General features: G+C 39.6%; 1 protein-coding gene across 6 annotated transcripts in view; it reads left to right on the plus strand.

The window, feature by feature from the left end:
• Positions 1 to 15,933, plus strand: part of PKHD1 (PKHD1 ciliary IPT domain containing fibrocystin/polyductin) — a 579,994-nt gene that overhangs the window by 118,282 nt on the left and 445,779 nt on the right. For all 6 annotated transcript variants that reach the window (XM_070074011.1, XM_051855614.2, XM_051855618.2 and 3 more), the window contains 5 exons: positions 1,819 to 1,949; positions 4,248 to 4,383; positions 11,167 to 11,362; positions 12,530 to 12,597; positions 13,790 to 15,397. In XM_070074011.1, the coding sequence (XP_069930112.1) occupies positions 1,819 to 1,949; positions 4,248 to 4,383; positions 11,167 to 11,362; positions 12,530 to 12,597; positions 13,790 to 15,397 (2,139 nt within the window). The remainder of the gene's footprint in view (positions 1 to 1,818; positions 1,950 to 4,247; positions 4,384 to 11,166; positions 11,363 to 12,529; positions 12,598 to 13,789; positions 15,398 to 15,933) is intronic.

Below are 15,933 nucleotides of genomic sequence, written 5' to 3' on the forward strand. Positions count from 1 at the left end.
CAATTTTGTGGAAAAGGAAATCAAAAGATAATGCAAATTTTCCACGAACTTTTTGAAATACTGGCAAATGAGTATCATTGTCATATCTTGCTAAGACACTGAATCATCAAACTTTGTAGTAATTGTCATAGGAAAAAAATAATTTTTAATTTTTATTTGAAAGGCAGACAGATCATTCTAGTGAATCTCTGGTTCACTTCACAAATACCTGAAACATGCAGGGCTGAGCCAGGCTGAAGCCAGGAGCCCAGAACTCCATTACAGTCTTCTGTGTAGGTGACAGGGACCCAAGTACTTGTGTCATCATCTGCTGCCTCCCAGGTGTGCATTAGCAGGAAGCTGGAATTGGGGTTGGAGCTGGGACCCTAACCCTGCACTCACATTAATGTGGGTTGCAGTGATTTTTAACAGCTCTTCCAAATAACTGCCACAATAAAAATTTTGATAGACATTTAATGTAGTAAAGAAGAACTTTTAACCCTTATTTTTGAAATTTTATTTTCTAGGTATTTTAATTTTCATTAAATTTTCAAAGCAGCTTATCTAATTTAAACAAAAATCCCATTTATATTTTCTTTGAAATTACATTAATGTTTCTGTTTAATTTGCAAAGATAGGATAGCTTTATGATATTCATTCTATTCATTTATTTTAGTATTCTTATCCAAGTTTTCATCCATCTACTAAGTCCTTTAGCATCATTTCAAAGTTTCTTTGATTTTTTTATCTTCCCAAATTTTTCTTGTCAAATTTGTTTCCAGGCATTATATCTTTTATGCTACTTTTTATATATTGCTCTTTTATTTTATCCTCTACCTTTGAAGTCTATTGTAGTCTTGCTTTGGACCTTTTAGGGGAAGTTACACATTCAACTTTAGGGTATTATTGAACCCAGTCACATCATCCCCAAAGTTTTTCCTCAGATTGTGTAAATCCCCCTTTTTCTCCCTGATGTGACTGGGACAGGTGACCTTGCTCCTTCACCTGAGCCCCACTGTTAAGGGATACACCTCTTTGCTGGCCTTCATTGCCTCTCTGTATTCCTCCTGGGGGTGGCAGATATGAATCATTGAGTTCATCAATAATAAATGGGTTCTCTGTACATCAGCTGGTCAAGAGTGGCTCCTCCAAATGGGAAAGTGTGACATGATATCAGTAGGATGAGTGCCATCTTTCTTCTTACCAACGTGAACAGTGAAGAGCTGGGAGCTGGGGGTTTCTCTGGAGGCTCTGCAGTGGGCGTCATATAAGTCCTGATGGCAGTGGGTGGCAACGCCTGTCATTTCTATACCATCATGGTGCCTAGAGCCTTGTATGTGTGGTATCAAATTGCAAAGATGGAAGGGAATGCCATCAACTAAAGATGAGGAAAATGGGGACCAATGCACTCTAGGATGATACTATCAATGGCCTGCTTTAAGTGGGCCCACTGCTCTTTCCACATGATGCTTTCTTATACTTGGCATCTGAAGAAAATCGTGAATTTTATGGGGTTGGAAGGAATGATGTTCTAGAATCTAGGGCAGAATTATTTTTCAGAGACTATCCACTTCACTTCTTTGATTTGTGTCAGTATTACATCTCCATGCTTTATTTTAAAGGTCTCCTGATGCCTTACTACTTCCTCTGTCCTCTAGTAACTATCTCCCACAGTGTGTGTTAGTTTGTCTTTAACTTCAGTTTTTTCTCTTAGTTTGTGTATTGCCTTGTGTTTTTGCTGAAGAGTTTTATATGTTGATTCAATTTTATCTCTTTTCAATGATAGATTTTTTTCTGTATGGCCATGCTTCCCCTTTGACTATGTTCTTTTTGCTACAGGAGGAATCTGGGCCACTATCCGAGGCTCTAGTTTGGAGGGTGTTAGCATGGTGCTATTTGGATCTCAGTCTTGTGCCATCAATGTCAGCGCAAGCAATTCACGAAGAATTGAATGCAAAGTTCCTTCCAGGGTAAGTGGAGTCCTTTTGGCATCTCTTTGTCTCAGGGTGCTATTTCCTGGGCTGCTGAGGGATTTGAATTCAGACACTTCCCTGGTGCTGTTGGTGACAGTCACAATAAGAGCTGCAGTTGAACTTTCTATCAGAGTTGATTTCAATGTCATCAACGTTCCTAGTATAACCATGACCCAAAAGATCTGTCTATTAACAGATTCCCCAGGAGCTAGGATTCATAATACCCTTTGATCACAAGTCCTACATGTTTATCTCTTCCAATTCGTTAAATATTGCAAAAAGCTAGCTTCTATTTGTGAACCACCATGTAATTCCAATATATGGTGGTACAGTAATCTGTTTATCTATTCTTTATTATTGGACATTTGGGTACTTTTTTTTTAAAGATTTATTTATTTATTTGAAAGGCAGAGTTACAAAGAGAGAGAGAGAGAAAGAGAGAGAGAAAGAGAAAAAGAGAGAGAGAGAGAGAGAAAGAGAGAGAGATCTGCTTGTTCACTCCCCAAATGGCCACGACGGCCAGAGTTGCACTGATCCATTTAATGGTAAAATATTACTGTTTAGATTTCTTATGTTAGCATGGGTAATCACTGAAAAAGAGAACTTTTAGCTTTGGTTAAATAATACATACAGAAGTTAAAAGGAAAATAAATAAAATCATGTTTTCCCTATCCTTCATCTTTCAAGTACCTCTTTATGAAACAAGAACATTTAATTCTTTTGAATATAGCTGCAGTACCTTATTTGTTAAATCAGTAATACATTTATATAATCATAACTAAATAATGCTGGAAGAACCTGATAATCTTTGTTTCATTTGATAATTATTTGCTTTCTTCCTAGAATATCTGCTTTGTCATAGCATGCCTTACTTACAATAAAAATTCACCATCTTTTAAAAATATTTATTTATTAAAAATATTTATTTATTTATTTTGAAAGTCAGCACTGGACAGGGAGAGGAAGAGAGAGAGACAGAGAAAGAGACAGAGAGAGAGAGACATAGAGAGATCTTCCATCTGCTGGTTCACTCCCCGAGATGACTGCCAAAGTCAGGGCCAGCCCAGGTAGAAGCCAGCAGCTTCATTCAGGTCTCCCATGGTGGTTGGCAGTGGCCGAAACACCTGAGCCATTTTCTGCTTTTCTTAGAGCATTAGCAGTGAGCTGGATTAGAAGAAAGTCACTATCTTTTAAAAATGTTCCATCATATTACTTTTTATCCTTGAAGCTCTCTATTTTCCTATTTCAATTGAAGTTGATCATTTTCTAGGTCTATTCAATAATTTTTAGTCTAGAACTTCCCTTTGTCTTATCATGTCTGTCTTATAATAAAAAAACATCATGTTAATAAGTTCCATCATATCAATATTTTTTTTCCTTGAAGCTATCTGTTCTCCTTCAATTGAAATTGATTATTTTCTAGATCTGTTCAATAGATTTCAATTTAACACTTTCTTTAATTGCTTTCCTGGGTAGAGTCACTATTATCTTGGAGTCCATATTTTCTTCTTTTTTGATTATTATTTTATAAGATTGTAATTTTTAGAACCATGCTACAAAAGAGTATGTGGGAGAAAGATTCTCTGAGAACTTACATTACTGGGGCTGGTAATGTGGCATAGTGGGTGAAGCTGCCACCTGAAGAGCCAGAATCCCATATGGGCACCAGTTCGAGTCCTGGCTGCTCTATTTCTGCCAGCTCTTTGCTATGGCCTGGAAAAGTAGTAGAGGATGGCCCAAGTCCATGGGTCCCTGCACCTGCATGGGAGACCTGGAGAAGCTCCTGGCTCCTGGCTTTGGATCGGTCACACCCGGGCTGTTGTCAACATCTGGGGGGTGAACCAACAGATGGAAGACATCTCTCCCTCTGTCTCTGCCTCTGTCTCTCTGTAGCTCTGCCATTCAAATAAATAAATAAATCTTTTTTTTTTTTTTAAAGTACTCTCATACATGTTGGGTAGTTGAGCTAGGTATAGGATTTATCTGAAGTTTCCATTTTTTGTGGGAAAAATTGCTATGTTAATTGTGCTATTCTTATTGACCTCTTAGAGAAGGTTATTTTGCTTCTGTTCAACAATGCATATGCCTAGTTTAAGCACTTGAGTGTGTGTGTGTGTGTGTGTGTGTGTGAGAGAGAGAGAGAGAGAGAGAGAGAAAGAGAGATGAAAGTCACAACATACTCTACCATACTCTTTAATAACAACTTTTAAAAATTTATCTTCTAAGCTAATTTTGTATGGACTTCTCAAGTCATTCTTACTTGCTGAGATTTGATTTTTAAAACTGATTTTTCAGGGGAACGATGGACATACTGTGAATGTGACTGTGATCTCTGGGGACTACTATGCAGTTCTTCACAGTGGGTTTACCTTTGTCCCTTCTTTAAATCCAGTGATTTTGTCTCTGAGCAGAAACCAAAGCAGCATAGCAGGTACAATTCCCAATATTGCAAGATTGTGTTTTAAGTGGATGGGCTTTGCATTTTTAATTTTACTTTTATTTATATAAAGGGAACCTATTTTGTTTATTTCATATATACAATTTTAAGAACATAATTGTGCTTCCCACCCTCCCCCTACCCCATCTTGCCTCCTCTTCCTCTTATTTTTCTAATTTTTACAATGACATTCCTTCAATTTTCTTTATAAACACAAGGTTAACTATCCTATAAATTAAGAATTCAACAATTAGTAAGTAGAAAAACCAGTGTTCCTCAAGAATATAGACAAGAGCTATAAACAATAATCAAATCTCAAAATGTCAATCTTGCTCATATTATTACATTTTTTCTACTCTGTATATTACCACAAATTAGGGAAAACATGATATGTCTTTTGGTGACTGGATTATTTCACTAAGCATCTTTTTTGTTAGAAAAGGTAGGATTTCATTCTTTTTTATGGCTGAATATTCCCTCTTGAGTTGAATTCCATCGTGTATATTTACCACAATTTCTTTATCTAGTCCTCAGTTGATGGACACCTGGGTTGATTCTGTATCTTAGCAATTGTGGGTTTAGCATATGTTGATTCCATTTCCTATGGGTAAAGTCTCAGAAGTGGAATGGCTGGGTCATATGGTAGATATGTTTTCAGATTTCTGAGAAATTTCCATACTGTCTTCTATAATCTTTGTACTAGTTTACATTCCTACCAAATGTATAGGGTACCATTTTCCCCACATCCTTGCCAGCATTTATTTTTATTTTTTTTTATTTTTGGATGATAGCCATTCTAACTGGGGTGAAGTGAAAGCTCATTGTACTTTTTATTTGCATTTTCCTGAAGGCTAGCAATCCTAAGCATCTTCTCATATGTCTGCTGGCCATTTGTATTTCATCCTTTGAAAAATGCCTGTTCATATCCTTATCCCATTTTTAATTAGATTGCTTGCTTTTTGTTGAGTTTCTTGAGCTCCTCATATATTCTGATATTAATCCTTTAAAAGATATGTAATGTGTTAAATATTTTCTCCATTGTGTCAATTGTTCTTATCAAAAGGTGGCCAATGTCCTGAATACATTTTATTGTATTTTGAATGGAAATTTTTTTCCTGAAAGCTAAGAGACTGTTTCTTTCATCTTCACCATTATTGAATCAATCTGTTTATAAATACTTCTCTATTTCCATCATGAAGATAAGGTGGAAATTAAAAGGTAATAATTCAATAATAATAGACATATAATGGACATCAATTTAATCCTTGCCAATAATTTGCAGGATCATTAGTCTCAGTTTGCAGATAAGGAAACCAAGGATTAGAGAGAATAAATAATTTTTATAAAAGATTTTATTTATTTATTTATTTATTTGAGAGGTAGAGTTACAGACAGAGAGAAAAACAGAGAAAAAGGTCTTTCATGTCCTGATTCACTCCCCAAATGGTCACAAGAATCAGAGCTGGGCAGATCAGAAGCCAGGAGCCAGGAGCCAGGAGCTTTTTCCAGGTCTACCTAGTGGGTCAGGGGCCTAAGCATTTGGGCCATCTTCTACTGCTTCCCCAGGCCATATCAGAGAGCTGGGTTGGAAGAGAAGTAGCTGGGACACAAAATGGTGCCCATATGGGATGCTGGCACCACAGGCAGAGGCTAGCCTACTATGCCGCAGCATGGCCCCAATAAATGACTTTTTAAAGATGCTTGCTTTAGTAACAGAGCTGAGATTTGAATTCAGGCAATGTGTTTGTAGATTCTAAGCTGTTAGCCACCTAGAGTTAACCATAGACTACTCATTTTGGCAATAGGTTCTATCATAGCCATTATTTAATATGATTAGGGAATAAAGTGCTCTGATAACCAAGAAATCTTATTACTTGAGACATACTATGTATACTAAAACAATAGATTCTTTCTCACCAGCTATGTGAAATAATTTAATCTTTCTTTTGTGATTCAGATCATATGACAGGGTAGAATTATCACAGTTTATTATTATCAGGCAAAGTAGCAGGTAAAGCTCCTTTCTGGTTAATTGAATTTCCAGTTATTAGAGTTTATGGTAGCTGAATCAGGGCCTTATTATAAGAAGACCATCATGCTTCCCAGAGAAAGAGCCTGAACTCAATTTTTTCTGATACTATTTTCATTTTCCATAGTTCAAGAGTACATAAATAAAGGGAAGTGTCCTTTAGCTTCTCAATATTATTCAGCTCAGATAGTGCAGAAGAAGAATTTGCTGCCTCGGGCAAGCGAAGTGTGTAAAATTCCTTAGTGGTACAGGTTCTTCCCAACAAGGTAGAACGGGGAGGAGGGAGCCCCATGTTATATTCAGATTTCAGTGATTTTGCCTTTTAATAAAATTTCTTACCTATAATGAAACGAATAAATACATTGCATCAGTGCCTCAAAGGCATCTAGGATTAGCTTGACAATTGACCAAGGGCCCAAGAAGCTCATATTATTGATACCTACAATTCAGTGCACTCCTTTCTGAGTTTATAGTTGCATTTAAACCTTTCCATGAGCAAAATAAGGAAGAACATGCTATAAAAATCCACAAAGCATGTGAGCCTATTGGGAGTTTTTTTTTATGTTCGAGTGCTACATTGATGATGGTGAAGCCAAGATAAAATGGAAGCCAAAGAGGAGGAGAGCAGTGAGAGGGGAGGAAGAATATGAGGTATAGGATTATCAATTTGGTTTTTGTAGCCAGAAAGAACTGGATCTGAATTAATCCCAGCTCAACTACTTGTTAAAATGAAAACTTTTGACAAATTCAAATTTTCTTCTCAATGGATAATCTCAGTTTTTAAATTTTGTTAAGTATGTGTAATATAAAATTTACCATTTTAACCACATTTAATTGTGCAGTTTCATGGCATTAACTGTATTTACATTGTTATACAACCATCATTACTATCTGTCTCCAGAACTGTTTCATCATTCTAAACTGAAACTGTGTGTACCTATTAAATAGTAACTCCATATTACCACATCATTCCATCCCTTGGTCACCTTTGTTGTCCTATCTATGATTTCGGTTTTTTTTTTTTGGGTAGCTCACCTAAGTACTCATACAATAATTGCCTTTTGTATCTGGTTTATCTCAACAAATTAAACAGATTATTTGAACAAAGGATGATTTACAAATAGGGGAGCCCTGAGTACCAGAAAAGATTACAAAATTTTGCTTTACAACATGAGTAGGCACCAATTATAGCCAGAAAAATGGAAGTCGGGGGCAGAAGCAGCTTGATTGGTTCCAGTTCAGTGTTTTCCTTACTTGAGCGTGGTCTGGTCAGTTGGCAGCTTGTGATTGACTGATCCTTAGCTAGCTGTTACAAAAAAATACTCCTGAAATAGGCTCTCAGTTTGTTTACTATTAAGTTAAGGTTGAGGTTCATTATACAGGGACTCAATGTATGAAGGCGATCTCAGGAAAAATTTAGTTTAAGTTAACATATTCCTTGAGCAAGATAGTTAACTTCTTCTATCTTTGGCATTTTTATTTGTTATGTGGGAGTAGTTATTTCTATGTAAATGTGAAAATTGAAGACAAAGTATGTAAAAGGACCTAATCCAGGAACTGACATGAACTAAGCACTCAATACTTTGTTGAAGTGAAAGCTGCCATTTTGCCAGCTACTTAATGCACTATCAATGAGTCGAAGATGAGCTTTGCATGTTAGTTTTATGTTGTTTGTTTTATAGCACCCTGGACCTATTGGGTCAAAAGCCTACCAATGCCCAATTCAAATTTTTATACTTCCAAAGGTTTTAAATATAACCAAAAGAAGCAGAATTTTTAGCCATGTAGAGCCACCGTGCTTTACATACCCCACGAAAGTCTACCCAGCATCAGCCAGTCATAGATAAATCTTGGCCTGAAATGCTGATGGTCTTTGGGGCTATGTGATCCAGAGTCTACTTATGAGGCTGCTGAATGCATCATGTATACATATAAGCCCCTTTCTGATCTCTGTCTCCCTGAGGGATTCTTGCATTCCTTCCCTTGTGGGTGGTGGCCCTGTAATGTTGCCTCTGGAACGGCTTATGTCATGAGACTTCCTCCTTTTGTGTGACCTGGTCAGAGCAACACCCAATTATTTGGGTTCATTTTTTGCTACTGCCACTTATGGTCATGTATTTTCCCATGGTCCGCCCTGAAATTTCTTGAACTCACTACACTGTAACTCCAGACAGCACAGCAGAGGTTAGGAAGACATGAACAAGTCTTGTTCATGGGGCAAGGAAGAAAATGAAGTTAGTTGAGGTGTTTTTGTGTCCTTGCTATATCAGATGATTTCCCAAAATACCTAAGGTAGTTCTTACAACAATAAGATGGGCTTTATTGTTATCTTATTGATGAAAAATCCCAGACTTGGAAAGTCCAAAGTGAGTCACTCAGTCATGGAGGTGGTTAAATGATAGATTAAGGATTGGAATGCAGATCCACACTCTTCCAACTTTGCCACATTCCTCTTCTTTGACATTTTTCTTTCAAGCAACCTCTTTTTCCTCTTCATCTGTTTGGCTGTGGCATCCTGCAGTTGCCATCTCTGCAGTAAATCTCAAATGTTAGAATCTTAAGGAACTTTAGGCAAAGCTATGGGCACATTGAGGCACAGGAAAGGTTAGTGTATTTATTTCCACTTTGGCTATGCATACTGGATCTGGCCTTCATTTAGACTATAGCTGTGGGCAGATTGAATGTTTCATCTCCTATGTTTTCATTTTACCTTTTTTTTTTTTAACTGAAAAGATGGCTTCAATCATATCCTTCATTTGCTTAGAAATGGAGACATTTGGAGGTCTCCACTAGCCTCTGAATTAATGTAGATAATCCTCAGGATTAGTTGGTTTCTTTTTTTTTTTTTTTTTTTGACAGGCAGAGTGGACAGTGAGAGTGAGAGACAGAGAGAAAGGTCTTCCTTTTGCCGTTGGTTCACCCTCCAATGGCTGCCACGGCCGGTGCACCGTGCTGATCTGATGGCAGGAGCCAGGTACTTATCCTGGTCTTCCATGGGGTGCAGGGCTCAAGCACTTGGGCCATCCTCCACTGCACTCCCTGGCCACAGCAGAGAGCTGGCCTGGAAGAGGGGCAACCGGGACAGAATCCGGCGCCCTGACTGGGACTAGAACCCCGTGTGCTGGCGCCGCAAGGCGGAGGATTAGCCTAGTGAGCCGCGGCGCTGGCTCAGGATTAGTATTCTTAATGTTCAATCATAGAATCACCATCGACTAAGTCTACTGCCATACATGTAACTACATGTACATTGTCTTCTAGAATGTTACCCAGTTTTCTTTTAAGATTTATTTTACTTATTTGAAAGTCAGAACAACAGAGACAGAGATATCTTCCATCTGCTGCTTCATTCCATAGGTAGTTAAAATAGCAGGAACTGGGCCAGGCTGAAGCCAGGAGCCTGGAACTCCATCTGAGTCTCCCATGTGGGTGTGACCATCTTTGGCCATTTTCTGTTGCTCTCCCAGGAATATTACTAGGGAACTGAATTGGAATTGGTGCTTATGTGGATGCTGCCATCTCAGACATTGGCTTAACCTGCTGCTCTACCGTGCTGGCCCCCTGTTCTTTTTCTCATCATACCAATAAATGATTAAGTGAGAATATGTTACAAAAGACTTCAGATAAAGTTGTAAAATTTAAAAATTAGATTATAATCCTTCTCTATCATTTTCTCTTGAGATTTGCCTTTCAGATTGAATTTCAAGTGTCATCTTGCCTTATCATAAAGCCTTTCCCGATATTCAGAATGCTGCCCTGCTTTGAATAATCCTAATGCTTAATTGTCACGCTTTATAGGATGTCTTCTACTGATGCTATTTTTTCACCTATTTTACTACTTTTGAGTCCCTTTTAGGGAAGGGTCTGTCTTTAATTTATTTTTGTGTGCTTTGCATCCTCTTCTTCATGATGTTCTATTAATACTGAGTTAAAAGGAGTTGAATTAAAATGTTCATAATATACATAATATTTTGATAGAGTCGCAAGTTAAACTGAAAAGTCATTGAAATACAGAAGTCATTGAAAGAAGATTGGGTTCAGGTCTTGACTGTTCCGTTAATGAGCTTTGAAGCCATGGTGGTTAAGCCTTAGTTTCTTTAAATGCAAAATGCCTGTCATATTACCTGTCTCATGCACAAGCAGGTTTCAAAAGATTCATTGAAAATGGAATCAAAAATAAGTTTATTTTTTGGTGGACACATTTTGAAACTATGCATAATTGCTCTATAATAAGAATTTTCCACAAAGTTTTTGAATACCCCCATATGCCATTAAAACAGTTTGACTACCAAATAGGATAATATGCATGAATGTTCTCTGTAAACTATGATGACTGTATTGGCTTACAGTATCATTATAAGGCCCAGTGCTCTCTGAACATAAAGCTTAGAATTCTATCGTAGTAAAGTGGAGGTTAAAGAAAAGGACATGGGGTGTTATTTGCTGATTACAAATACTATTAGCCTTGCAAATTACTTCCCAATTTGCCTTTATATGAATATTAGTCTCTCTTCAGTACAATTGTCCTCATAGTTTTGCTTTTCATGCCCTTAAGGTTATAGGCTTTAGTTCTGTTAAAAAGATTGTTAGCAGTTTCATGAAAAAAAAATTAGGTTGGTATTAGAATTCTTAATTAGAATATTATACATGGTGCAAAGCATGTATATAATCCTAAAAAAAGTTTTAGAAAAGAAAGGTGACAGAAGCCACAGATCCATATCACAGAGGCTAATAGATTCTTTTCAATACAGGAGGTGAAGCACTTTTCATCAGGATGACACAACTGGTGAACTACGCAGATTTGGATATGCAAGTTCACATCCAGGATGCCTTGGCCGAGATTCATGCACAGACGTCTCAGGGCCTGGAAGTTGTGCTGCCAGCACTGCCAACCGGCCTCTATGGAGTTTCAGTCTCCATCAATGGGGTCAACATTTGCTCACAAGGGTGAGGTGGACAATTGTCATTAATATTGTGTCTGTTTGATGGTCTATTGATTCAGCTGGGGAAATTTATACACACATATGTGAGAAGTAGAGAGAAAGTAAGAGATCTCCCATCTGCTGATTTATTCCCTAAATCTCGCCAAACTTTGGCTGAAACTAGGCAAGGCCAAAGCTGAGAGCTAGGAACTCAATCCAAATCGCCTATGTGGGTTGCAGAAAATACTTGAACCATCACCTGCTGCCTTGATGGGTATGCATTAGCAAGAAGCTGGAATTGGGAGTGGAGGTGGATTCAGATATGGGAAGTGGGCAACCAGGCAGTATCTTAACTCCTATGTCAAAACCCACTCCTGGAATTCTGTTTTGCTTTTTTCTTTAAGATTTTATTTTATTTATTTGAAAGGCAGAGTTACAGAGAGGCAGAGGCAGAGAGAGAGGGAGAGAGAGGGGTCTTCCATCTGCTAGTTCATTCTCCTGGCGGCTGCAATGACCAGAGTTGTCCTGATCCCAAGCCAGGAACTTCCTCAAGGTCTTCCATATGGGTTCAGGGGCCCAGGGACCTGGGCCATCCTCTACACCCTTCCAAAGCCACAGCAGAGAGCTGGATTGGAAGCGAAGCAGCTGGATCTTGAACTGGCACCCACATGGGATGCTGGCACTGCAGGCAGCGGCTTCAACCACCACACCACCGCGCAGGCCCCAGAATTCTGATTTTGCATTAAGGCTTTCTTCCCCCACTTTTTCTTCTGAAGTTAGGGTATAAAGTCATGAGAATCATAACGTGAACAAATCTTGGAGAGCTCCAGACAGCTCAATCCCTAGACTAACGCAGGAGACAGTTTTGACTTACTAGCTGAGGAAATGGAAACTTTATGGAACTTGGTTGGGGTGAGAGTGGAATGGGCACTGCCCTGAAATCTCTGCTTGTCATTTCTCAAGAAGTTCCCTTTGCTTATTCTAGAAAGTGAAGTCTATGGGACAGATGTCACCACTGAGCAGTGGTCCAGGACAGTGTCCCACACATCTTCCCACCACCATTTCCTTTCTTTTCTATTAGGTAGTGTCATTCACACTTGCTCTCCTTCATGCTTCTATATTTTCCCAAAGATTCTTTTCCACTTTTCTAGTTTGCTCTATTCTTTCCTAACCACCTTCCCATCTCCTGTAGGGTTGATCTCCACATCCAGTACATCACAGATGTTTACAGCATCCAGCCTTGCTGTGGGTCTCTTATGGGTGAGTGGCTCTAACACAGCTTGTCATTTATCTAGAAAGCCTGTTCCCTGTATATGCAGATTTTGTGCCTGGATTAGTGATCATGGAGGCCAGCAATAGGGGCAGACAACATGTTAATTTTTTTTTTTTTTAAGTTCCACAAAGTGGACAGGTGTGTCAAAACCGAAATGATTCTATAGCTTGGTTAACTCTGGAAATTAAAAGGTGCTTATGAAAAAGTGACGTGTATCTGGTTTTCTTCTCATGAAAAAGCTGAAACATCTAATGGGCAGTGCTTTTGAGCAGAGTTAGGAAAATAAGGGAAGAGTTTCCATCAGCCTTTTAAACACTGTATGTGCCAGGTGGGAAGGAAAGTGACTTTGATATCTTTACTTGCTTCTCTGGAGGCATATGACAGAATCAGAAATAAAACACAAATGCAAGTATGGGAGATATCAAGACAAGATTCTGGAGAAATGACTATTCATTTTCAGAAAAGCTGAAAGTATGTGGATAACCATTGTGAAAGTGTAGTGTATGAAACAGAAGATTACCTTTTTGAGAAGAGTGGAATTGTTTTATAAGCTGCTATGGGTTGTGTTGGTCCACTTCCTTTTCTGAAGATGGGGTTTGATTTTGAATCATAGTTCAATAGGAGAGTAAGACAAGGTCTATGAATATAGCAGCAAATTCACTGGGATGATTCAGTGGTCATTGATGGGTTTTTCATGTATAACAGAAAATATAAAACATATGAGGATATATAATATATAGAATATTATAATATTATACAGATTAATATAGAAGATAAGTAGAAGACTTCAGTGAATTGATTTTTCATTAGTAAGTTGACTGTATATAGGACAATATACATATATTCTACATTATAACATATAGAACAGTAAGGTAATATAGCAGATGATGAGAAAAGTAAGAAATTTGATTTTTCCCTAATGTGTGTTGATGGCAGTGGTGCCTCTAGGATATAAAAGGTGCTTGAAAAGTTTCTCCTTAAGTATTACAAATGGCTATCCTGTATAACAATTTACATATTCTTTTCTGTTATGTGAATTTTAGGACATCTGACAGTTGTCTAGGTGACAAGAGGTTTCACTCACACCCTGCTTCAGGGCACCACCCGACATAGGTGCTGTAAGTTCCTAGGTCTGAATATCAGCTTTTCAGCTTTTTTTTTTCCATCTTCACATCTCAGGTGGAACCATTCTCAGCATCTTGGGAACAGGGTTCAGCAGGGACCCAGCTTCAGTATGGGTGCTCGTGGGCAATCGGTCCTGCGATGTTGTGAACGTCACTGAGGTGAGCGTGTGGTGCGAGACCTCGCCGGCTCCTGTGCGGCCTGACGCCAATGCTCTCAGTGTCCCTGCCCCTGTGGAGGTGTGGGCTGGCAGCACGTCCTTCACCCGTGGACCCTCCCCACAATTGGTGGGGAAGGGCTTTACTTTCATATACGAAGCAGCCTCAACACCAGTGGTTACCACCATGTGGGGAGAAATCACAAATGATAGCTTGATGCTCTATGTGCAAGGAAATAACCTTTCGGATGCAGTCATCCTTCTGGGGAGCCTGACGTGTGAACTTGAGACACACTCTCTGGGGAGTCGCATGAACCTGTCTGGGTGCTCCTTTCCTCTTCTCAGTTTGGAGGCGGGCATCTATCCTCTCCAAGTACGTCAGAAGCAGGTGGGATTGGCTGATATGTCTGCGGTGCCCCAGCAATTTGTAGTGACACCTCAGATAACCACCATCTCCCCAACCCAGGGTTCTGCCTGTGGTGGGACAGTGCTCACTGTGAGGGGCGTGGCTTTCCACTCCAGAAGGAGGTCAGTTCAGGTTGACCTCTCTGGTCCTTTCACTTGTGCGATTTTGAGTCTGGGAGATCACACAATTGTCTGCCAGGTTACCCTGATAGGGGACCCTTTGCCTGGAGCTTCCTTCAGTTTGAATGTCACAGTCCTGGTCAACGGGCTACGCAGTGAGTGCCAGGGGAACTGCACTGTCTTCATGTGGGAAGAGACAACTCCTACCGTGGACACCTTGGCCACGAACACCAGTGGGTCTCTGACCACCGTGGTGATGAGGGGTCAGAGGTTAGGCACTGCAGCAGATGAGCTGTTGGTGTTTGTGGATGACCAGCTTCCTTGCAATGTCACGTTCTTCAATGCAAGCCGCGTGGCCTGCCAGATAGGTGACTTGACCCCAGGACGCCACTACTTATCAGTTTTTCATGCAAGGAGTGGATATACTTGTTTTGGGAACATTTCCAGATACTTTCATGTTATGCCTCAAGTGATTCACTATTATCCAAAGAATTTCAGCATATACGGTGGAGGCCTCTTGGCCATAGAGGGCACGGCCCTGAGAGGACAGAACACCACGTTTGTCTATGTTGGCCAGCAGGCCTGCCGCATGGTGACCATCAATGCTGAGCTCATCTGCTGCTCTGTGCCTGCAGGAAATGGCTCAGCCACCTTGGAACTAGAGGTAGATGGACTTTTATACCACGTGGGAGCCGTTGGCTACAGCACCGCCTTCACCCCAGAGCTGCTCTCTCTTTCTCAGACTGATGACATGGTAACATTTGCAGTGGGCCGGATCTCAGGAGCTCTGAATGTTGACATTTTTATTGGGACGTCACCCTGTGTGGGAGTCTCTGGTAACCACACCATTCTGCAATGCACGGCCCCACTCCTTCCTGCTGGGCGATACCAAGTCACGGGCTACGACCATACCAGAGGGTGGGCCTCGTCAGTGCTGGTGTTCACATCAACAGTTAGGATTTCAGCAGTCACTGAGAACTTTGGTAAGTCAAGCAAATGAGACAGGGCGTGTGAGTGTATCTGTAGCTCCTCTCTGTTCCGTGGGGAAGGAAGTCAACATAAGTCTGCACACAAGAAGGAACAAGAGGGCTGGCTGGCCTCTTCCCATCCCAGTGTTTTCCTGAGACTTCGTTATGTTCCATTTATGAGAATTTATATTTTATACCAAGAAAATTGTATATATTCTCTAAGTGATTGATTATATTTTAATACATTAACTGGATTTAATTTGTGTTTTAAATAATATCATTTTAAGAGCTCATAATTAGATAATTCAAGCACAGAAATGCCTCCATCTATTTGTAGGCCTGTGAGTATATGCCAATTTGCATTATTTAATACTTAATATTTCACAGGTGAGCTCATATCCTACCAACAGTAAGCAACTGGCAGAGTACAGCGTCATTGATGCGTTTTCCCTCCTTCTAGAGATGTTGAAGCTTCATTGCCTTTTCTTCTGAGGACGGTTTCACTTTCTGCTCACTGAAGGCCTGATTGCACTTGAGATAGTTCAAATTGG

This window comes from Oryctolagus cuniculus, chromosome 5, assembly GCF_964237555.1.
Source record: "Oryctolagus cuniculus chromosome 5, mOryCun1.1, whole genome shotgun sequence".
In the NCBI taxonomy this organism is placed as follows: Eukaryota; Metazoa; Chordata; class Mammalia; order Lagomorpha; family Leporidae; genus Oryctolagus; species Oryctolagus cuniculus.